Source organism: Pimephales promelas, chromosome 1 (genome assembly GCF_988280905.1).
Source record: "Pimephales promelas chromosome 1, fPimPro1.hap1.1, whole genome shotgun sequence".
NCBI classification, from domain to species: domain Eukaryota; kingdom Metazoa; phylum Chordata; class Actinopteri; order Cypriniformes; family Leuciscidae; genus Pimephales; species Pimephales promelas.
Window position 1 is genome coordinate 43,044,577 of NC_142769.1, and position 24,471 is coordinate 43,069,047.

The following is a 24,471-nucleotide window of genomic DNA, read 5'->3' on the forward strand; positions in this document are numbered from 1 at the left end:
AGAAGCATCTGAGCAGAACCAGGTGAAACCCAAACCAACAAACGTGGGTTTGGTTGTGTGTGACGTCACCAGGGCACCATTTTTGAGGTATCGCTAATGACAGTAATCATTGAAGAGATTACGAGAGTAGAGATAACAAGTAAATAACTTGCAAAACTGCAGAAGCAATAGAAAACTGAGAAAATGGCATACTGCAATAAACTCGATAAATATGGCAGGTACCGCTATTTGGACAAATTGTCATCCATTCAGAACATAGATCCATATGAGCTCAGCTGACTGCAGTAAGTTGGAGTGCTGATCCCACATTGCTTTCTCATCCTCATACTCGGGCATTGTCAACTATCTTGTTTATGGTATAAGCGCATATAACGTTACCAGTGAACAATTTAAAAACTATACATCTCTTAAAGCCTGCGGACATTTCACCAAGTTACTGTATCCTTCGATAGGAATGTAAATCCATCCTGTAAAGTTAGTAACAGCAAAGATAGGTTTGCTGTATTGATGATGATGATAGTGTCATGTTAAGGATGGTTTAGTGTTTAGTTAAAAGAACAAAAAAAAGGAAAATAAAAGAATGAAAAAAAAAAAAATAGCCCAGCATCGATACCTTACAAATGCCGGCTACGCCCATAATGCACTTCGTGTATTACGAGTGCGACGTCACCTGACAAAGACCGATTGTGGAGGTCATTCTCCAGTTAAGGTCGATTACTCGTTTAGTTGGTTGGTATGGTTGTTTAAGCGACCCAGCTGCTAGTTGTTTTTTAAAAAAAAAAATACAGTATTTGTCTTGGGCCTTAAAGGAGAACTCCGGCGAACAATGAACCTTTGGTCTAATAAAACATCGGTACACAGTCAACCGTTCTCTGAGATTTGTTTTCATGATAATTGAATGTAAAGAGTTTTATCTCTAAAAACTGTTTAGCGTATAATGCTAGTAATGGGGGCATTGACTAAGTAAAAAGAAATCGCTAGTTTATACCACTAACAAGGCTCAAAATAGCCCCACACTCACACAGTAACATAATGAGGCTCCATACATACAAAACAAAGCATTGAGAACTTTTTGTACAGACCGTTTAATAAGAAGATACTTTATGAAGACAGTTCACTTCGTGTATACAGACAGGCGCCATCTTAAAAAATAGTCTCGATAAGTCAAACCACGAACGTCGTGCTGAGTGATCTGAACTCTATGAAGTTCAACGAACTTCTGAACTGTATGAACGGCGTTCGGGGATCGACTTAACGAGACTATTTTTTAAGATGGCTCCTGTCTGTATACACGAAGTGAACTGTCTTCATAAAGTATCTTCTTATTAAACGGTCTGTACACTTACAAAGTTCTCAATGCTTCGTTTTGCATGTATGGAGCCTCATTATGTTACTGTGTGAGTGTGGGGCTATTTTGAGCCTTGTTTGTGGTATAAACTAGCGATTTCTTTTTACTTAGTCAATGCCCCCATTACTAGCATTACACGCTAAACAGTTTTTAGAGATAAAACTCTTTACATTCAATTATCATGAAAACAAATCTCAGAGAACGGTTGACTGTGTACCGATGTTTTATTAGACCAAAGGTTCATTGTTCGCCGGAGTTCTCCTTTAAGTGAGCATATATGTTTCTTAGATGACTTGCCTGAAACTAAGAGCTTCCAACCAAAGATCAACGTAAATAAGATCTGTGATCTTCACCAACAGTTGTTCATCAGACATACATCTCATTATTGCAGGTGGTATTCAGTGCCACGCAGCTGTCTTGGCTGAGCTCTGAACAAGCGTGTGCCGTGACAGAGGAGCAGTGGGCAGAATTAGACAGTGAACAAAGGCAAGCACTTGGCATGGCCCAGTATGAAGGCGAACTCATGCTTGAGCACAGAGGTAAGAAGTACCATCCTTTTCAGTTGATCTAAGAAACAGCTTAACCTCCTGTCATGCAGTTTATTTGTACCCTTAAATAAATATATGTTGGTAGTTAGAAAGAATTGAGCATAGTTGTCTGTAGTCATAAATCTGTCATTTTACTAAACAATATATTTGTGTCTCTAGGCAGGAACCAGGCTCCATCGTTATGGTTTGCCAGCAGCTTTACAAAATGTTTATTACTTCTTGTCTGCACATTGTGGATTCTATTATAAAGATTATAACCTATTTATGTGTTCCTCTTTATTTAATACTTACTTTTATAATTAAATGTCAAATCAAGCACAAAATTAACATTTTACATCATTTACAAATAAACTTTAAGCATTATTTGAAGTCAGCATGAAATGAAAATTTACAGTATTTTCTCAATGCATGTTATTATTGTCAACAATTCATTCGTGCATGTTTACATTTTTAAAAATGTAAAAATTCATAATGTTTATTCAAAATTCACAACTGCTCCTTCCGGTGAAAACGACAGACTTCACTCCGATGATGTATGCTTTTTTCTTGCATGGTTCTGTGTACGTGGATTCATCTGATACTTTAGTAATGCACAAAAAAACAAGCCAAATTCTATTTTTTTTTCTGTGCACTATATGAACATGCATTAATTTTAAGTTTATGTCCAAGACCTTTTCCAAACAAATCTAATAAGAATGTCTCTTTTCATAATTGCAGACAGAACTGTAGCTTTTAGGTTAAGGGGCAAAAGCATTTCAATGTTTCTAATGCATTCATAATGATACAGTTAGCTACAAACTGTCCATCTACATAATGAATTGTCAGTCTATTGAATTGCCTTTCACAAAGACTACTGACAAATAAAACAGATTGACCTTTGGTCAACAAACCAACGACGCTGGAATATTATTACCATTATGGAAAGAAAGAAGGGAAATATGAAATATACACTTTGAAACGTGATCCCAGTTGACGTGACCATAATGAGTTTGGGCTTCAGCAGCTTCATTATCTGGATCATTAAGTCAGCTGTGCTTAGATGTTCCCCATCTAATTGATGGGTGCACGAGAGAGGAAGCACTTACCCGCCTAATTTACATTCCAACTTGAAGGGCTGCTTTTCATCATCGTACTCAAGGAGTGGTGAGACTGTTGTGCTTTTTTAACATATTTAACAGAAAATTAACATATTTAGGTATTGTAAAAATAAAATAAAAAATACCTATGAAGTCCTATGAACAAATTTATGTTAAAATAAAGAAGAATTATCAAATATCAGTTGTTGTTGTTGTGGTCTATTCTGCGAAGTTCGAACACAATCCAACATGTCATTGGTTTGAATGTAATGAACTGCGCATGCGTTTACCCCAGCAATATAAATATATATATATATATATATATATATATATATATATATATATAATTTTAAAGTTGTAAAGATAATTTTAAAGTCGTAAATATAGAACGTAAAGATATTTATGAATTAAAAAAAATTTCAAAGAATCCTGCCCCAATCAATTCCTTAAATATTTTATTTTGATTACAATAATTATATTTTTCTATAACTGTAGAAACAACAGATATACTGTATATTTGTTTGTTGTATGGGTCATTCCTATGTCTACATCTTTCATGTTCCTACCATCATATGTAATATATTTACATTAAAACCGCAATTAAATATTTAATCAATCAATTAATGCATGAACTTATATTAGTTGGTTTTCTTTTATCAATATAGGCTACCACAATTAGGCCTAAGTAAACATGGGGTACCTTGGGTCACATGGGGATAGATGGTAGATGGTGTAATTACATAACGTGAAAACGATCAGTTTATTACTCTTTGCAGTCAATGAATGTGCTTCATTTTCCTTAGAGATAGTATAACATATGGACGTTTACTTCAATTTAAATGACCACAAACCTGCAAACTTTTAATAAATATGATATAAAAATAAATTTAAATCGTACAATATTTATATTGTAAGCACATTGATTTTTCATGTATTTGTTTAACATCGTGTGTTTGAAAGTTAACTGCGCACAGGATTCCACTAGATGGCGCCAAAAAATCAAACACCGCATGAGGCGCTCAAGTGGACGCGTCCTGACGTCGCGTCTCATTGCGTACAAGTGTGACGTATTTCCTGAGAAGCAGTACGTAGACATCTCTCCAGTCCAGTCCCCTGGATAGATGTCTTTTTTTATATCTTGTTTGTTTACTTGATTCCGCCGTTCTGAAACGTTCTAGCATGCGTACGTAACTATGTTGGCGTATCGGCCCAAAGGTGGCACAGACGAACCGGGTCTCAGTGATGCCTTAGCGTCGCGTTCCGTGCGACTAAGCGAGCAAACCTATCGCAAAGTTTCCCTATTGTACAGTAGATGAGTCTAGATGAGTGCGCGTGGACTTTAGGACAGTCCAGTACGTCAGGACATTTCATTCTGTCCTCTTGACAACACTACTTCGTAAGTGTCTTGAGTTTCGCTTTGTTTTTGGACTGTATTTGTCAAACACGGATGACTCTTCGTCGTGTCCGTGGACAGGTTTAACGTTAGTGGATTTACGTCGTGTCCAAGGAAACGGAAGATTAGAAGCTGATGCTGTTGAGGTAAGATATTCATTCAGTAGCAGCTAGTTATGAAGTAAACCAAGATTGTGGTTTAACGTTAGTTTTGTGACTTGTTCCGCACTCGACTAAGTAGTCTACAAACTTATGTGAACAACATACGATTGTTTTATAACTAACGTTACCTCTTTGAATGCTACCTTCATCTGAAAACAATATCATGTTCTATTGAATGTGCTTAAAAATATAGACACACCGTTGCACAGCTGATGCATTACATTTATAAATAAATGTCAATATAATATGTTTTCGAAACATACAGTTCAGCCTAAAGTATCTGGACACCTAATAAAACGTAATTTCATTGCGATATGGATATTAATTGGTTTACATTTAATTTATTTTTGAAACAACACGCACGTTTGACATGCCACACATTTCTCAATTTAATTTATATTTTATTTAGATGTTAAATGAGGACAAAAAAGATGTTTGGACAAGTTAAGTTCATCAACTTGTGTTTGCACGCTTAAAATATGTGCATAATGCTTTTGTACTTTGTTTGCATTACAACTTTAAATTGCTGTCATTTTTACTTATTTAGCCTACTGCTATTCATATTATTCATTTGAAGCTGTCTTCCTAGTGATTATTGACAATAACATGAATTGTTTGACAAATAAAACAAGAATAAAACTAATATTTTAATACGTAAAATCAACCTGAGACCAGTTGAATAAAAGTTAATTGACATCAATATCTCAGAGAATTCTGAGAAAAGCATAATTTGTTTGCAGATATAACTTACCAACTGGTTTGATCTTTTGCTGTCAGTTGGAATTTGTCATTTATCAATGTGTGCTGTTGTTGTAAGGTGGAGTGTTCAACTTTTAAAATATAATTTAAGTGATTTGTGTCAAAGTAAAGTGTTGTTATCTAGATTAAGTATTTAGATACCGATGTTAAAGTTAGAGACTAGAGTTGTCCTGTTTCTGTTTTTTTCCCCCTGAAATAAAAAGTCATTCTCTTTCCTCGTGAGATTGTTTCATCCATTACCAATCCCTCTGTCATGCTTGCCAGGAAACAAAAGTTTGCCTCTTCTTTGCCAAAAGAATGGATTGCATATACTTACAGCAGTCTAACAACATTTAGATTCCCTTTAAATTTCAGATAAAATGGGCTTCTAAAAGTCCCACAAGTTGCTTCCTGTCTTGACTTTTTTTCTTCCCAAGTGGTCCGCACTTACTGTCAGTCGTCTCACTGCCGGTTTCCTCTCCCTGTTAAGTGTTAACCATGTTGTGATGTCATGAGTGGGTGTACTTTGAGATCAGGGCTGGCACAGCTTTAAATTGTTAGGAAAGTTACGCACATCTCGCTTAACCTACTTAATCTGGGTTAGACACACGTTCAGTGCTCAAGTGAGTATTGCTTTATTTTCTTCTCTTCACCTGATAGTCTAGTGACCTGTAGTCTATTGCTTAGTGATGGTAATTTAACGTCCACGTTAAGAACTTGATTGTAAACAGATTTTTTTTGTTGCATGTTTCCTGTGAAGTTTAATTTTTATTTATCTGAAGGTCTTTATAACTGAAGGTTTTGACAAAAGGTTTGAGGTTGCTGAAGCATTGTTTTATGTGACATACTTTGTGGAAATTATGGTCTTAGTATATGTAGTCTAAATTTGTTTATGCATGTGTAGTAAATTATTTGATTCGGTTGTCAAACATTTGTCGCAATATTTTTGTGTTCTCATAAACAGTGTTTGGTGATCAAAAAAGCTGTTTACTTTACAGTAAATCTCAATGAGTCTTACTAAACTCGTAATACAATTACAGGCTTTACGTAGTCTGTTTTTCTGTGTTGTGCTTTCAAATCTGAAAAAAAAAAAAAGATTTGCAGAGTGATTTACTAATATAATCTTTTTAATGAAAACATTATGACTAATTAAAACTAGTATAAAGGTTTTATACAGCATTTTGATTTTTAAATTGCAAAAGTGTTTGTAAGAAAATCCTGTATGTTTCAGAATTTACAGTAGCCTATTATTTGGAAATCTGTGGTAGAACAGGACAGGTAGTGCGTCTGACTCTGGATTCCCATAAAGTGCAGTTTAACCCTGCCGACTGCATTCTTTTGACATTGTTATGGTGAGAATGACTTGAGAGTCTATCAAAAAGCAGGTAAACAGGGTCATGTCATTTGAGCCAACACGGAAATGTGCTCCACATTTGTTAGGTAGAATAATAGAGTAAAATCTCTGTCCTAAAAAGAAATATCAGCTGTTGTTTTGTTTTGTTGTTGTCATTTTTTTTCGCCCTCACGTCAAACATAATGAAAATGTATTAGAGTTGTCTTATCAGATCATGGGACAAAATTTCAATTGCCCCGCTTTTACACAAAAATTAGACTGTGTAACAAGGGTTTATATGATTTGTAAAATTTGCCATTGAGTGTATGGACAGAATCGCTCCTCCTACATTTAATCATCATATAGTTTTGCTGAATTGAACCAGACTTGTTTAGAACAAGCAAGGGTTTTTATTCTTAGTTTTTTTGTTTTGTTACGATAAGATCAAATAAATTGCAAGCCAAATCCCACCAGTCACTGAAAATGTTTTCCGAATAAATCTTTTCTCTGCCTTAGACAAATGAATGGACAAAATGCTGGCTGAACCGCTGATTTATTCCCTTATGAAACGGCAAGTTGAGCCTCAAGTCAACAAGAATCTTGCATCAGAGTTTGCTTAGTCATAAGAGAGGAGAAGCAGGATGGTGGTTTTGATGCGAGACTGTTCAGTCTGTCACTGAACATGGATGTTGATGAATATTTCCGTGGAAGATCAAGTCAACTGTGCTCCCTCCCATCTTTAGTTAAAGGGATAGTTCACCAAAAATGAAAATTCTGTCAATTTACTAGCCCTCATGTTGTTCCAACTCCGTAACCTTTGTAAGACATGAATTAAGATATTTTTGATAAAATCTGAGAGCTGGATCACTCCTCCATAGTAGTCCATAGGCTTCTTGAGGGATTGAAACTTGCCGGCCTCAAAAAGTTATTAAAGACATAGTCCAAGTGACCACAGTGGCTCAATCTTAAGTTTATCAAGCGACGAGAACACCCTTTGTGCACAAAAACAAACATAAATAACGACTTTATTTCAACTATTCACTTCCTTCTCTTTGGGCCTCTAGTCGGTTAAACGTCACACGTTCGTAGGCTCACTATTGGCCGACGCTGGTCGTGACTCGTGTGTGATGCGTGTGACGTACAACAACAGATCATACGCTGTTAAACTAGTAGCCTAACCTGACTCGAGGCCCAGAGAGAAGGACATGAATAGTTGAAATAAAGTTGTTATTTTTGGGGATTTGGACTATTTTAACGATGTCTTTAATAACTTTTTGAGGGCGGCAAGTTTCAATCCCTCATGAAGCCTATGGTCTAGTATGGAGGAGTGATCCAGCTCTCAGATTTCATCAAAAATATCTTAATTCGTGTTCCGAAGATGAACGAACGTCTTACGGGGTTGGAACAACATGAGGGTGAGTAAATACTGACAGAATTTTCATTTTTGGGTGAACTGGTGGCTTACCAGCACACTGTAAAAAAAATATTGTTGGTTTAACTTAAAAAATTAAGTAACCTGATTGCCTTAAAATTCTAAGTTGATTGAACTGGAAATAGTGAGTTAATACAATGGAGTTTGATTTAATCATCAGAAACTCAAAATAATAAGTTATCTCAACTAAATAAATTATTTAAGTTGATTTGACAAAAGAAAAAAATTTGTGATAACAAATCTTGAAAATATTTTTTTACAGTGCAAAGATGATGACTTGGTTGGCACATTATTTATGGAAGTCAGAAAGCTTCCATTTTTTTATATTTTCATTTTCAGCAAAAATACTTTGTTGGCTTCTTTTAGGTAATTTGACTCTGCGTGGTTTTCAGTCGATGGTTGAACAGTATTAATGCTATGTTGGATCTAAAGGGGAGTTGGATAGCGATTAAAGGTTGCAGAAATATATTTACTGTTGCTTAGTCGCAGGCATTCATACTCGACTACAATCCAGCTGTATCCGGCGGCAGATCATGTGACATGATGCTGTACAGTTGTAAATTTGCTGTTGCTCAAGTCACCTCTATTTGAGAAAAATTACCTTGATCCCTGCAAATCTGTCAGCGTGAACCAGGGGCGTAGCCAGAATTTTATTTTTGGGGGGTCCCGTCTTTAAATGAGGGGGCAACATTATTTATATATACTGTATATCAAGTTGATCTTTCCGTGCTTTTTTAAAAAAGTGTAATATTGTACTTTGAGTTTGAGCGCCTGCCGTTGTCACGGCATATTAACTCTCACGCAAAGATGAAGATGACAGCGTACGTTACGCGCAACACGTTATATAACCAAATCAAGTTTGAAAATAAGCTGCATTTTACCGCGCAGCATTTTGATTGGTCAATCTATCAATCCTAATAAAACGACTTTTTTTCTTTTTTTTTAAGCAATCAGAAATCTGAGGGGACCGGACATGTAAATGAGGGGGCCTAGGCCCACCCAGGCCCCCTCGTGGCTACGCCACTGGCGTGAACGCCCTTTACTTTTCACTGTCAGACTTTTTTTGTACTGTGGAAAGGTATTTTATCACTAAACTTGGACACAGTCACCTCGACTACAGTTATGTTCAAAATAATAGCAGTGTGTTCAAAAAAATGAGTAAAGCTCAAAATCCTAAAAACAACTTTTATTTCAATACACAAAAATGCATTGGGAACACTGCACATTCTATTCAAGATCAAAACATAAAGAAAAATTTATGAAATTTGTTTTTACTTTATAGAAAGTGTAGAAAAAGGTAAATTAGGCTGTTCAAAAAAATAGCAGTGTCTGCATTTTTCCTTACAAAGTCAAACATTTACTGTATAAACTGAAAAATACTTGAAGATTTAGCTTTCTTGTGAATCACTGAACTAATATTTAGTTGTATAACCATGGTTTCTGAGAACTGCTTCACATCTGTGTTGCATGGAGTCGACCAACTTCTGGCACCTGTGAACAGGTATTCCAGCCCAGGACGATCGCACTACAGACCACAGTTCCTCTGCATTTTTTGGTTTTGCCTCAAAAACTGCATTTTTGATGTCAGCCCAAAGGTTTTCTATAGGATTAAGGTCCGGGGATTGAGCTGGCCACTCCATAACGTTAATCTTGTTGGTCTGGAACCAAGATGCTGCACGCTTACTGGTGTGTTTTGGGTCGTTGTCTTGTTGAAACACCCATTTCAAGGGCATTTCCTCTTCAGCATAAGGCAACATGACCTCTTTAAGTATTTTGATGTACTCAAACTGATCCATAATCTGTGGGATACGATAAATAGGCCCAACACCATGGTACGAGAAACAGCCCCATATCATGATGCTTGTGCCACCATGCTTCACAGTCTTCACAGTGTACTGTGGCTTGAATTCAGTGTTTGGGGGTCGTCTGACAAACTGTCTATGGCCCCTAGACCCAAAAAGAACAATCTTACTTTCATCAGTCCACAAAATATTGCGCCATTTCTCTTTAGGCCAGTTAATGTGTTCTTTGGCAAATTGTATTCTCTTCAGCACATGTCGTTTTTTTAAAAATGGGACTTTGCGGGGGCTTCTTGCTGATAGCTTGGCTTCACATAGGCGTCTTCTAATTGTTGCTGTACTCACGGGTAACTTGAGATCTTCTTTGATCACTCCGGAGCTGATCATTGGCTGAGTCTTTGCCATCTTGGCTATTCTTCGATCCATTTGAACAGTAGTTTTCCGTTTCCTTCCACGTCTTTCTGGTTTTGGTTGCCATTTTAAAGCATTTGATACCATTTTAGCTGAGCAGCCTATCATTTTCTGCACTTCTTTATAAGTTTTCCCCTCTCCAATCAACTTTTTAATCAAAGAACGCTGTTCTTCTGAACAATGTTTGGAACGGCCCATTTTATTCAGATCTTCAGAGAGAAATGCACTATAACCACCATGTACAGTCCAGTACTGCCTTCGTCCTTAAATAAGGGCCACTAATTGACACTAGTTTTTTCACAGAATTATTAACCTCACTAATTGAACTCCACACTGCTATTATTTTGAACACACCCCTTTCAATTAATGATTCAATTATACAGAACTAGCAACATACATGTCATGACTGTTGGGTCTGTTGTTTTTCTATTACTCTACTACACCTACTAGTAAATCATTTGCCATGTAGAAATATAATTTCTACCAAAAACAGTGATTGATTTGGTTAGTGATGTTGGACTGCTATTATTTTGAACACAACTGTATGTGTAGACATATTTAATTCACATTATTCACAATACCGATTCAATGTTGCTTTACAGAAAATTCAGGCAGAAAAAAATATAGACTTCACTCCCTCGTATCCTCCTTTACATTTGTATTAACAGAACATATGACTAAGGTCCTTTTAACTGATTGGAACAAACCCCTGCATTTAGCTGCCTGTCACCAGGAAAAAATGTAGTTTGGGTGTGCAGTTAATTTTTAAACTAGCCTAGTTAGTCAGTTCCACGGTATTAAAGCTCATCTGTGATTCATATCCTCAATTATTCTCTTGCACCTGCAACTTAAATGAGTCATTCTCCAATCTTCCATCTTTTTCTCTCTCCAGGTGATTCCTGAAGCGATCCGAGTCCATCTCTCTTCCTCGGCTCCGTCTCTGCATGTGCCCGGGGCAGCACAGATATAGCAGTGGGCCGCTGTGCTGACGGACTTGGTGAAATTAGGAAGTCCTGCCTTGGTTCCCTCCATTGTGTCTAATGGATCTCAGGCTTGCCTCATTGACACTCTGTACACTACTGATTCTCGTGACCTCTGGGCCACAGCCATCCATTGGAGAGAAGGTTTACACCAACACATGGGCCGTCCACATCACAGGGGGAGAGCAGGAAGCTAACCGGATTGCTAGCAAGCATGGCTTTGTAAACCACGGGAATGTGAGTGTTATGTTCAGACAAGTAATTCTTGTACTTGGGTTGAGTGGCTGGCTCGTCTATGTGCATCCGTGTTCCTTTTTAAAATGAAAGGCGTTAAGGCCTAATGTTGTCAGCAAAGACGATTGGGTCAAAGAGAATATTGGGTCATAGTTCATCTCAAAATCAAGAGAATTTTTTTCTCTCATGGTTTCAAGTTATAAAACCTAGTTTTAAGCACATAAAAACTTATTTGCACTGTGATGTTAAAATACAGTAATGACAACCATTCTTTTCTTTTCTTTTTTTTAAATTAACTATTTGAATTTTCAAGTATTAGCAAATTAAAGGGCAAACAACAGCTTTGAGGAATACTTTAGGGATATATCATTTCAGCATCGATGATTGTCACATTGCAGTACATGTATGTCAAGTTATAGGAGTTGTAGTTAAAGTTTAACCATCACAGAGTAAAAGTTTATCGTTTGAAAATATTTTTAAAATTCTGTCAGTTTAAATATTCAATCGAGTTTAAGGCATTCAAGCAGTTTTCTGTGCGCACAAATACCGAATTAAAAATTTGTATGCAAAATTATGAGCATGAGTATACTCATTGCTTATTTCTTAAGTAAACATAAATAATTGAGAAAGAAAACGGATGTGTATCATGTTAGATCCATGGATTTGCTCTTACAGACACTATAGCAGGCATGTTAAGCTACTGTCACATTATTGTTATTGGTAATCAAGCAACAAAATCTGATGACCCCTTTAAATCATACCAGTCAACACTCCTGTTTTTCCCAGGTTCCTCCTGTTTTTTTTCTCCCCCAAACTCCTTTATGAATAATAATCATACCAATATGTTTGTCTAATGTTGACCAGTTGCCAGATCTTGCATTAAATGCATTATGTTACCATGATGGTGTTTAATGCTTGAGTGAATTACACTGTGCAGCTTCTATATATTAATATTTCTTGTGGAAGAGCTGCATTATGAGCTTCCATATATCATCTGACTCATCACTGCTGTGGTTGTTGGTTGTCAGTGTATTACTATGGTACAAAAAACATATTAATACTTCAATTGGTTGAAAATTTAACATTATATCAGATAATGAAATACGGTTTATTTTTGTAAATTTAAGCTAAGTCTGTAAAACCTTGTTACCGTAAAGTCTTGCTACCGTATTTTATACGGTAAAGTTCTGGCAACCACAGCTGCCGTTATTTTACCATAAATTTAACTTTTTTTTTTTTTTTACAGTGTACGGTTACAGGCATTACTCAAAATAGTGTTTTTCAATTATACAGATAATTCTTTATGGCGCTTCTGTTGTATGAACGGGAAAATTGCCGCTGCACCCTGAGATTCTAATTAATGAAGATGCAGATTTGTCCTTTTCTTCCTCTCACTACCCCATTCTGTAGAACTCATGAATTTTGAACATTTCCTGCATGTTACGTCTGAATGCTCTGGCTCTCTCTGAAGGAATGCATAAAACATCTTCCTCTTTCTCCGGTTGTCATTTGATATTCTCAGCTTGTAACATGCCCTTGACTTGACTGTAGACTCGTGTGGAATGAGCTGCTACCTCACTTCCTGACCAAGATACATTTTTTTTTTTTTTAGGTTTTCTTCTGATTTTTCAACTTCCTGCTCTTGGAACAAAACAAATCCGATTTTTTTCATTTACCATAAGTAATTGAAAACACATTATAGCAATGGAGAGTCAATTCATTAGGTTAGATGATTAATTTAGATGTATATTACAGCCCACCCTCCAGTAATGGGTTCACTTTAAAAACGCAAACAGCCCCGTGTCCAGATGGTACTGTAAAGCCAGGTGATGAATGGATCCTTGCACGCATTGTCGGGAGCACTGAATAATATGCTGCGTTTAGTAATTGCTGAAAATGAACGCCTCAGGGTCCACTCTGGCATTCAGTCCTGTATCTCTTGAGATATGAACGAATAGCGCTGGCGTTTTTAGTGTTGAGGCAGCGTGTGTGTGCAGCTTTTAAAATGCAGCTTCAGTGCCCAGGTTTATTCATGATGACTTGTCAATGCTTAATGCACAGATTTGATCTTTTGACCATGTGCATTGTTTTTGTGGTCCCGCCTGTTAACCCTCTCTTTTAGACATGACTGGTGTCCTGTTTACATTAATCCTCACCCAAAAAGATTTTGTTGGTAATCTCTTTACCATGCGACATGGTTGACTTTCAGATTTTGATTGTCCTTACTAAAATTAAATATCTAATTTAAGTTGAGTGGCCACTGACTGAACGGATATCCTAGTACGGAAAATATTGGTAATTTAAAGTTTGTTTTATCTACGGTTTGTTTACACTCTAAAAAATGCTGGGTTGTTTTAACCCAATTTTGGGTAAAATATGGACAAACCCAGCCATTGGCTAACATTTTTAAATGATAATTTTAACCCAATAGTTGGGTTTGTCCATATTTTACCCAAAATTGGGTTAAAACAACCCAGCATTTTTTAGAGTGTAGATCGAGTCATCTCCTAGTTGCTGAGAAAAATAATGTATCTTATCTTTCAGTAATGAAGCTGTTTTATTTATAAAATTCACTAGGCAAAGGTTGACAACCAGTTTCTATGCTCCTATATGGTTCTGTGTGCATGCAATTTTGAAACCATATATCAAGTTTCCACCTCAATAAAAAAGGGGTGTTTGAGTGCGAGCGCATATTGTCTGCTTCATAATGTGGCATTTAAAAGTTTTCTTTGTGGCAAATGCGTCGCCCTCGCCTCTTGTGGTGTGTTACGAACCCTGTTGTTAAGAATGCTCGTTTTGTAAGGGTTCAATAACATAAAAGGAGACGCAAGGCAAAAAGCAGTTTAAGACATTTATTTATACTAATAAATGACTGCACAATCTCACGTCTCTCATGTTCTCACTCTTCCCACAGAAAACTCACATTTTCTCTACACTAGACATACCAAACACTAACAAAATAAAACAGAATAGTGGCACAATACAAAGAACACAGGCTTGAGTTGAAGCTGATCCGATGTTTAGATGGTCATGACGCGCACGGAGTTTCACCGCTGCGCGTCTCACACTCCTGCACACACCGCTTATATGCTCAGCACGAGCCATCAGAGCAACGAACCACAGGTGCGCAAGGGAGGAGCCTACACTTAAGAAGAGACATTAATTAGATACAAGACAAACATACACACACAAATACATAGGCAACACCCATAAGGCTGAGGCCGTAACACTTCTCCCCCTAAAGGAAGAATCAGACTTTTTTTTTCCCTCTTCTTTCCCTCCTTAGAAGGGGAAAAGAAAACTGATTCTGCATAGAACCAGAGCTTAACTCAATCCACGAGACAACGCATCTGCTACCACGTTATCAGATCCTTTTTTATGACGGATCTCTAAATGATACGGCTGGACCATTAAAGCCCAACGCATCAATCGTTGATTATGGTTGTACATTTTACCCAGAAAAACCAGCGGATTGTGATCCGTATAAACAACGATCGGAGAAGAACTAGACCCCACATAAACATTAAAATGTTGTAAGGCTAACAACATAGCTAAAGTTTCTTTTTCAATCGTTGAATAATTCAACTGATGACTGTTAAACTTAGCTGAAAAGTACGATACGGGGTGGCCTATTTCATCAGCACCCTCCTGCAGCAAGACAGCTCCCACTCCAACCGCACTAGCGTCGACCTCAAGCTGGAATGGACGAGTCACATCTGGAGCAGACAGCACAGGTGCACTACAAAGAAGAGATTTAGCAGAAAGAAATGCCTGCTGGCACTCATTAGTCCAGTCAAAACAAACTTTAGGACTACACAACTTCGTTAAAGGAGCAACCACACTCGAGAAATTTTTGCAAAAACACCGGTAGTACCCAACCATCCCCAGGAATCTACGTAGTTCTCTCCTCGTAGTAGGCACTGGGTAACTGAGGACAGCAGTCACTTTTCCGTCCAATGGCCGTACCTTACCGTTTCCCACCTGCTTCCCTAAATAAGTGACAGAAGCCTTAGCAAATTCACATTTTTTTAGGTTTAACGTTAAGGAAGCAGCCTTTAACCGACGAAACACGTCATGCAAGGTCAACATGTGTTCAGCCCATGTAGTCGAATAAATAACTACATCGTCTAAATAAATGTTACAGTTAGGAACGTCACCTAAGACTGTGGACATTAAACGTTGAAACGTTGCTGGTGCGTTTCTCAGACCGAATGCCATGCGTTTATACTGCAGAAAAGAATCGGGGGTTACGAAGGCGGAGATCTTAGAAGCGCGCTCGGTTAACGGCACCTGCCAATAACCTTTCAAAAGGTCTAACTTAGTAATATATTTCGCACCCCCAAGACAATCAATGCAATCTTCCATCCGCGGTAACGGAAAAGCATCAGCCACTGTGATGGAATTTACCCTTCTAAAATCAGTGCAGAAACGTAAAGACCCATCAGCCTTCGGTACCAGAACACACGGTGAGCTCCATGGACTATTACTCGGGACAGCGAAACCATTCTGCAATAAATACTTAACCTCACTTTTCATGGCTTCTCTCAGACTCATTGGGCAACGATAAGCGTGTTGCTTGATCGGTAATGCGCTACCGACCTCAATGTCATGCTGAATGACATTAGTACCCGGAGGAACGTCATTGAACAAACACGGGAAACTGTCTATCAACTTCATTACGTCCTCTCGCTGTTCAGGCGATAGATAGGATAGTTGCTCAGGAAGCAAAGATAAAATCTTAGAGTTTTCAAAACATCCTCCTCCTAAAGCTTCCATGGATACATTCAACCCATCGTCCGCAGTATCGACAGGCAAAGCATAAGCCAACAATGAAACGCGCTCAGTATTTCCTTTAGTCACCGATTCACTAACCAAATTCTCAGGGTTCTCTTTTGGTTCGACACAAAAATATGGTTTCAACATGTTTATGTGACATAAACGAGTTTTCCGCCTCCGTTCTGGCGTGTGTAAGATATAATCAGTTTCATTCCACTTACTTTTTATCACGTAAGGACCAGAGAAACGCGCAGAGAGAGAAGATCCAGGAATAGGAAGCAACACCAAAACTTTTTCGCCTGGCAAAAAATTACGCATAACTGCTTTCCTATCAAAATGTTTTTTCATTTTCGTTTGTGACAGAGAAAGTGCTTCCTTCGCCACAGCACAAGCATTGTGCAAACGTTCGCGAGTACGTGATACAAAATCAAGGACGTTGGTCTTCACAGACGAACTGTTACCGAGAAATTCTTCCTTTAACATTTTCAAAGGACCACGGACATTATGTCCAAACACAAGCTCTGACGGGCTAAACCCAAGCGAGTCCTGCCGCGCCTCACGTACCGCGAATAACACCAAAGGAACTCCATCGTCCCACTCATTCCCAGTCTCTGTACAGTACTTTCTCAGTGCAGATTTTAATGTTTGGTGCCACCTCTCTAAAGCACCTTGCGACTCGGGATGATAGGCGCTTGATACTACGTGAGAAACGCCAAGAGCCTTTAACGAGGCACGGAAGATACGAGACACAAAATTCGAACCCTGATCAGTTTGAACAGTTTTCGGCAAACCGAATGTTGTAAAGAATTTAGTTAAGGCTTTAGTTACTGTCTTAGCCGTTATGTTGCGTAACGGAATGGCTTCTGGGAACCGTGTAGCCGCGCACATGATTGTCAACAAATATTGACAACCAGACTTAGCCCGAGGAAGTGGACCCACACAGTCAACTAGAACGCGCTCGAATGGTTCTCCAACGGCAGGAATAGGACACAGAGGAGCAGGTGGTACAATCTGATTAGGTTTTCCACTAACCTGACAAATGTAACACGTCTTACAGTGTGTCACAACATCAGACTTTAACCCTGGCCAGAAAAAATGCTGGAGCACCCGGTTATAGGTCTTAGTTATCCCTAGGTGTCCAGACCAAGGATGGTCATGAGCCAGACTTAAAACATGTGATCGAAATTTCGAAGGTACCACAATTTGATGCACCGCATTCCAATCGTCTCGCTGCTCAGAATTTAAAGATCTACTCCATTTACGCATGAGCACATCATCGTTCCAGTAGAACTGGTGATTACGCAGCGACTTTTTGTCATTTTCAACACTCGCACGACATTTTTCTAATGATAAATCATTTCGCTGAGCTTCGATCAGAATTTCGCGCGAGATGGGCAAATCAGAGATCAAACTAAGATCAAAGCCATCAGATGCCTTTAAAGTCGTTTTAGTCGAGTCAGGGGAGTCGGGAAGAACATCAGTTTTCAAAATCTGTGAAAAGACAGAATCACAAAGAGTATTACTTTCGTGAATGTCCTGTTTCGCCTGTGCTCGCGTTACAACAGCACTAAACACATTCGGCAAATTTTTACCAAGTGCATCAGCCTGCGAATCATTGCATGGGACATCAACAACTTGTACTACCGGCATTACCTTACCTCCAGCTATGTCATTTCCCATGATAAAATCCACACCTTTCACCGGTAAAGAAGGACGAACTGCAACCTCAAAGCACCCAGATGCCAAATCAGAAAAAACATATACTCGATGGAGAGGAACAGGCACAAAACCCATTTCAATACCCTGCACAATCGCACTGGTATTACATGCCGAATCAGCACAAAAACCCAGAATATCTGATAATATAAAGGACTGAGATCCTCCTGTGTCACGGAGAATTCTTACAGGTTTTCGGCTTTCGACCTTCTCATTTAACGAAACAAATCCATCGAATACGAAAGGCTGAAAACAGCTGTCAGGTGTCACAAGAGAACTGACGGATGATGGGGACACAGTTTTCACTAGTACTGAACCTCGAGGCTGGAAAGATGAAGAATCTTGTCGCTCTTGTTTGCGTTTTAAAGTACGACACTCAGCTATAACATGTCCCGTCTTGTGACAATAACTGCACTCTCGGTTAAACTTCGGACTGGTTGGAACCCATTTATTTCGTGAGTCGGAAAGATTTTCATTTTCCTTTAATGAGGAACCCCCACAGTCAGACGGACGCTTTGAAAACACAGTTTTATGCATTAATGCGTACTCGTCAGCTAACACGGCAGCCTGTTGTACAGTGCTGACTTTCTGTTCATTTAAATACAACGCAGTACGTTCGGGAACACAGTTCTTAAATTCTTCAATCAGCAAAAGTTCTCGCAAAGAATTATAGTCAGTTACCCTGCACGCCTTGATCCACCGATCAAATAAAATGCCCTTTTCGCGAGCGAACTCGACATACGTTTGAGACATGCCTTTGTTCGTAGTGCGAAATCGTTGTCGATAGTGCTCAGGAACTAATTCATACGCTCGTAATATTGCAGTTTTCACGGCATCGTACTGTACGCTTTCATCTACCGAGAGAGATGCACACACCTCTTGTGCCTTACCTGAGAGTTTACATTGTAACATTAGTGCCCAAACCTCGTTTGGCCATCTTAAGGCAACAGCAATTCGTTCAAAAGCTTGAAAATATGCCTCAACTTCCCTCTCACGGAAGGGTGGAACAATAGATATATTTTTAGCCACATCAAAATGTGTCGAAAACGGCGCTACAGACTCAGATCCCACATCAGACGGCACAGAATTAACACCCGAAGTGGATGGACCAGCAGATGTCTCAGAATTAACCTCCAACCGAGATGTTTTGACGATAGATTTTTTAGGTACCTCTGAAGCAGCCTGCAACTCCAACTCCCGCAATCGCACCTTCATATCAGCGTCAATTCGGTACATTTCAATCTGATGCTTCAAATCATCTTGTCTCGCCTGAGCTTTATCCTGAGTTTCTAACTGTAACCGTGCTAAACGTAGCTTTAAACGGGAATCTGTACGCAAACCTGATGATTCTGCGGACAGCGACAAAGGTTCAAATTTAGGTAGTGAAAAAGACGGACGTACCTCCGCACCAACCCCGATCACTGGAGTAACTGGAACACCACTCGTTACACGTAAGGGCGGACTTCCTGCAGCTGGTATCGCCAACTCCGCTGCTGCAGTAGGAACAGCCTCAATAGAAGAAAATACCCCTTTATTAATCAGACTAGTCACTAAACAAGCTTTCAACTCTTCCTTACGAAGTGTTCTAGAGATAGAAATCTCATAATGTTGAGCAATAAGAAACAAATCATTTTTTCGACATGTCTCTAAAGCTTCAACACTAGGTTGATCTAAAAATTGACTGAGCTCAAACGTTGCCATCTTTATAAAAAAAAACGAAAAGAAAAACACGCAAAAGCAATCAGGATAATCCAACACCCTCTGGACCTACCTACCTAGCCATTAATCTAAATAATACCCTACCTAGTCTTCAGAGGGTACCGATTAAGAGATCGCTCTCTCCCCCGGAATACCTCCAAAAACAACAAACTAAAATAATAAAGCAAAACAATAAACAGTAAACCGTCGTCAGAACTGGCGCTAAGCACAGCCCTGCTGGCTTACTCTAACTAACCAGAGGATATTGGTCACCTGAATTAAATTAGATCAATCAAATTGCCACTACTCAAACACATATCTTGGACGAGCCCCCAATTATGTTACGAACCCTGTTGTTAAGAATGCTCGTTTTGTAAGGGTTCAATAACATAAAAGGAGACGCAAGGCAAAAAGCAGTTTAAGACATTTATTTATACTAATAAATGACTGCACAATCTCACGTCTCTCATGTTCTCACTCTTCCCACAGAAAACTCACATTTTCTCTACACTAGACATACCAAACACTAACAAAATAAAACAGAATAGTGGCACAATACAAAGAACACAGGCTTGAGTTGAAGCTGATCCGATGTTTAGATGGTCATGACGCGCACGGAGTTTCACCGCTGCGCGTCTCACACTCCTGCACACACCGCTTATATGCTCAGCACGAGCCATCAGAGCAACGAACCACAGGTGCGCAAGGGAGGAGCCTACACTTAAGAAGAGACATTAATTAGATACAAGACAAACATACACACACAAATACATAGGCAACACCCATAAGGCTGAGGCCGTAACATGGTGTCTGGGGATTCCAAGGAGAACCGGGTGTATGTGTTTTAGAATCAGGTTAGATGTTCAGATATCCGATATATATCTGATTTAAAACCACATTTGGAAGTGGCTCAGAACGTGCCAGCGTAAACGCAGCCTGAGTGATGGTTTCGCAGCTGACCAAAGTTAATTGCTACAGACATATTTGCTTTTATCTTTGGAAGAACTGGAATTGGTTTTGTAGGACCATCAAATTATTAGCGGGGCTTGCCAATTGCCATTATTATTATTACAGCCTACTATTTAAAGGGGTGATGAACTGAGAAATCAAAATTTCCTTGAGCTTTTGACATCTAAGAGGTCATCTTGTAAGTTTCAGATCTGAAAACGTCCTTGTTAGTCCAATAAATGCTTTTTTGGCACCAGCCTCAGCAAACGACTCGTTTTTCAAAGTTGGGAACTATGACGTCAAATAGGATAAAACCACCCCCGCAGAAGAAGATCAACTACTTCAACACGGCTGGTTTAGCCCCGCCCACCGATTCGCGCATTACACGCATAGCTAAATAACATAGATGTCTACCTCGTGATGACAAACCTGATCGAGCTACCGAGCAATACTAAATATAGTGCAGTGCCTGGTTGTGGAAGAAGACAGTCGCTGCATAAGCTTTCTCTGGATTCCAATAGGACTTTATCTAAACTTTATTTTTAATGACGTTCCAGCTGACGAGTGTAAAATATCGTCCGGCTGTTCACTTCATTTGACTGAGGATTGTTTTGTAAACAAGACTGGATTTGCAGACCGATTAAGAGTAAAGAACGGTGCTGTGCTGTCTATATTGGATCTGACAGGAATGGTGCAACACATGGACTCTGGGTCAAACATGTATGGGCGAATCATTCCGGTTGCCATTTTACAACTTTGGACGTTTTCAAAACAATTTCCCCCAAGTGCATCGAGGGGTGAGTTGAAACTCATTATAATATGCAAAACTGTTATCCACTCACAGCAATGGGCGTTTACTTCCTTGTCTTCAGTGCGAGACGCCCATAAAAACCCAGCGTTTTTCAGCTAGGCTCAAAACTAGGGTACAAAATAGCCTATTACTTATTCATTTTGATGTTTTTGAATGCAAAAACCAAAAAGCCAGTTCATGACCCCTTTAAAAGCTTAATGTGTCCTTAAATGGGATAAAAAGTCCTTCTATTGAGCCATAGATATTAAATCATATAGACTTGTGCATGGATATTTTGAAATCTGTTTCTGATGTTTTTTGGAACCCTTTGATTCATTTTAAAGAACTAAACATGTAATTTTGATTCGCATTATCATTCCATTTAGCAATTTATTGCCAGAGCTTTCATTGAAACGGTTGGTAATGATCGTAAGGGGAAGAAACTTGAAGCCGCAGGATGCTTTTGAGCTTAAAACAGAGAATGTTTATGTTGGACCGTCGAGCTGTTATGGATCACTGTAAATCACCTGTGATCTTTTGTAATAAGATTGTAGCATGGTTTTTCTCACTGTGAGTGCGACCGCTGCAGCTCCGCTGAACAGAAATCACACCTGGCCGAGCCCCAGACCCACATTGTGTGATGAGACATGCTGACAGCGCTGTTGGCAAGAGGTTGAAAAGCCTATCGTTTGGTTACACCAGTGCCGTGGGCTTAACATTTTTAACATGTCTCATTTGTGTTCCAAGTGGAGGATTTCTTCTACAGACAGAGAAAAGCTTCTGATTTATCCATTCCAAACAGTAACAGCTCTTTTCCTTGTGCGTTTGAAGATGCCTTTGTGTAGTTTTCTTCCTCTCTGTTTTCTTTTGGTGATGTAATGAGAGGCATGAATAAGCCGTTGATGTGTTCTCGAGTGTGAAAACATTTAACTTTTCGCTTAAATGTTTATAGGGATTGGCTAGTTTACCCAAAAAGGAAAATTACTCCATGTTTTACTCACCCTCAAGCCATCCTAGGTGTATATGACTTACTTCTTTCAGATGAACACAATCGGAGTTATGCTAAAAAATATCATTGCGATATCATTCCAAGCTTTATAATGGTAGTGAATGGCGGTTCTGATTTTGAAGGGGGGGGGGGGGGGTTAATAAAAGTCTTCTGAGGTGATACGTTACGTGATTGTTTACGATGATTGTTTACGTGATTGAAGGTAGCTTGTGACGTCAGAAACACCAGCGATTTCAAACTGCGTTTTTGAGACCGTCTCAGCATTGTCAGCAAGCTTGTTGACATGAATTTGCACATGGTTTGTCTTAACCCAAATTAAAAACACCACATGGACATGTAAACATCATTAAAAGCTTGATTTTCAACACAGGGGGACTTTAAGTAAGGCGATGCGCTTGAGGGAAAAGAGAAATAATAAATGAGATGACTTGGCTATGTTATTGAGGGGTGCCGTTATTAGATTTATGAAGAGAAGCTGTGAGCACGGCAAAGTCTTCAAAGAAAATGTGGGTTAGAGGTGGATCCCTTTAGGTCCTGGACACCATCCAGGTACATCATCTCATTATTTTCCTGGTTGCTTGGTCAGGATTCATTTTGTTACCTCCCCCTGTGTTTGGAGTTGAGGCAGCCGTTGTGTCTCGATGGTTTCACGGTGAAGTCTTTAGGTTCGTCTGAGACCATATGAGACAGAGACATCTGTTCCATTTTAGTCATCTTTGCTTTCATTCCCTCATGATCATAATTCACAGACGCTCTTGGGCCAAATCATGGTGGAATATTGTTTTTTACTTTTAATGTAGTATATTGTAGATGGCAACTTTCCCAAAGACCAATTATGAATCCCACCCAAAATCACTTTGAATTTCTCTGTGAGAAATTCCTTGTTCCATTTATTCGATTATTATGTTGATGGAAAACAAGGGCTTGGATTACCAGAAATGAATCTGTGTGAAGGATTTCACAGCTGGGAAACCAGACGGATACTTGCAGGTGTTTGCGCTGATGTCGGGAAAGAGATCCTGGGCTGCAGCTGAAGGTTTATGGCACGTAAGTGTGCCAGGACTACACTTGCTCCAAGGCACAAGTTGAATTATAGGGACTTGCTCAATATTATGATAATGTGCCCCTGTAGTTGACTGACACAAAATGTAAACAAGTTACTTTTTTAACTTTAGTAATGCAGTTTAAAAATATTGGTAATTATGATGTCTGATTAAAAATGATATCAGAAGCATGTATGAAATGAATTGATCAGAAGTGAGAGAAGTGTTCTGGTTTGTGAGTTTATGAGTCTTGCAGTTGCATTTAGTGTCTTGCCTACTAACCTACATCCTGCTAGCTTATAAATTAAAGTTCAAAGCCACATTCACTAATTCATAGTCCTGCTGTGTGCTTTCTTCTCTATGTTGTGCTTTTTTTCCATGACTAAGAGACTTGTTTAGTTCCTGTTACAAAGGCCGTGTTGTTTTTCTAGTTGAAAACAGCAGCTGATATCTCTAATGTTTTATTTACAGGCAGCTTTTTAATGAAGCACGCAAGCTAACACAAGAGAACGTTTGCGTTCGATCAGTTGTTTCTTGATGACTGATCATCAGATAAAGCACACAAAGATCTTTTTGAGTTATGAATTGAATTGAACTGTTCATTTTGAATTAATAATCAATTGAGAAATACTGAATGTTGCATGTTATTGGTGTGCTTTGATAGTGGTCATAGCTTTTAATAATGTAATCACAAATTGGATGTATTACTAGTTAGTTTTTTTGACAGTGAGTGAGTTTTCCTGACAAAAAGCTAAAAGTAATTGAATAATATGACATAACTTAAAATTATTTATTTTAATGAATTGTCATTTTATCAATCATATTATGAATCACATTAGCTTATCTTTCACAATTCTGAACTGGTTGTCATAGGAGTGGGTGATTATGAATAATGTAAACTACATATACACTGATTCTTATAAAACAAATTGATGTAATTCAGTCAAGTTCAGAATTTTCTTTGTTGTTTGATTTAACATTAATAACACAGACAGCAGCAGGTTTATTAGGCTGCCGTCTCTTTAAGACCTGACGCAT

General features: G+C 38.6%; 2 protein-coding genes and 1 long non-coding RNA gene across 6 annotated transcripts in view; 2 read left to right on the forward strand and 1 right to left on the reverse strand.

Annotated features, from left to right (window-relative positions):
* LOC120470084 (stereocilin) overlaps positions 1-3,065 on the forward strand; it is a 37,930-nt gene extending 34,865 nt beyond the window's left edge. For all 3 annotated transcript variants that reach the window (XM_089129820.1, XM_089129835.1, XM_089129826.1), the window contains exons 31-32: positions 1,740-1,887; positions 2,056-3,065. In XM_089129820.1, the coding sequence (XP_088985946.1) occupies positions 1,740-1,887; positions 2,056-2,144 (237 nt within the window). In that variant the 3' untranslated portion in view covers positions 2,145-3,065. The remainder of the gene's footprint in view (positions 1-1,739; positions 1,888-2,055) is intronic.
* A 992-nt stretch (positions 3,066-4,057) lies between these two features.
* The window catches only part of furina (furin, paired basic amino acid cleaving enzyme a), a 123,649-nt gene continuing 103,235 nt past the window's right edge, over positions 4,058-24,471 (forward strand). Inside the window, exons 1-2 of one of the 2 annotated variants that reach the window (XM_039659106.2) lie at positions 4,058-4,511; positions 11,132-11,456. In XM_039659106.2, coding sequence (XP_039515040.1) covers positions 11,280-11,456 — 177 coding nt within the window. In that variant the 5' untranslated portion in view covers positions 4,058-4,511; positions 11,132-11,279. Of the gene's footprint in view, positions 4,512-5,749; positions 5,888-11,131; positions 11,457-24,471 lie in introns of those variants that run through there. The other variant, XM_039659107.2, reaches the window with a different exon arrangement.
* On the reverse strand, positions 15,321-20,288 carry LOC120475718 (uncharacterized). Its single transcript, XR_016168215.1, has 2 exons — positions 15,884-20,288; positions 15,321-15,461 (listed from the first exon to the last, which is right to left on the reverse strand). It is a non-coding gene; the product is annotated as an uncharacterized LOC120475718 (long non-coding RNA).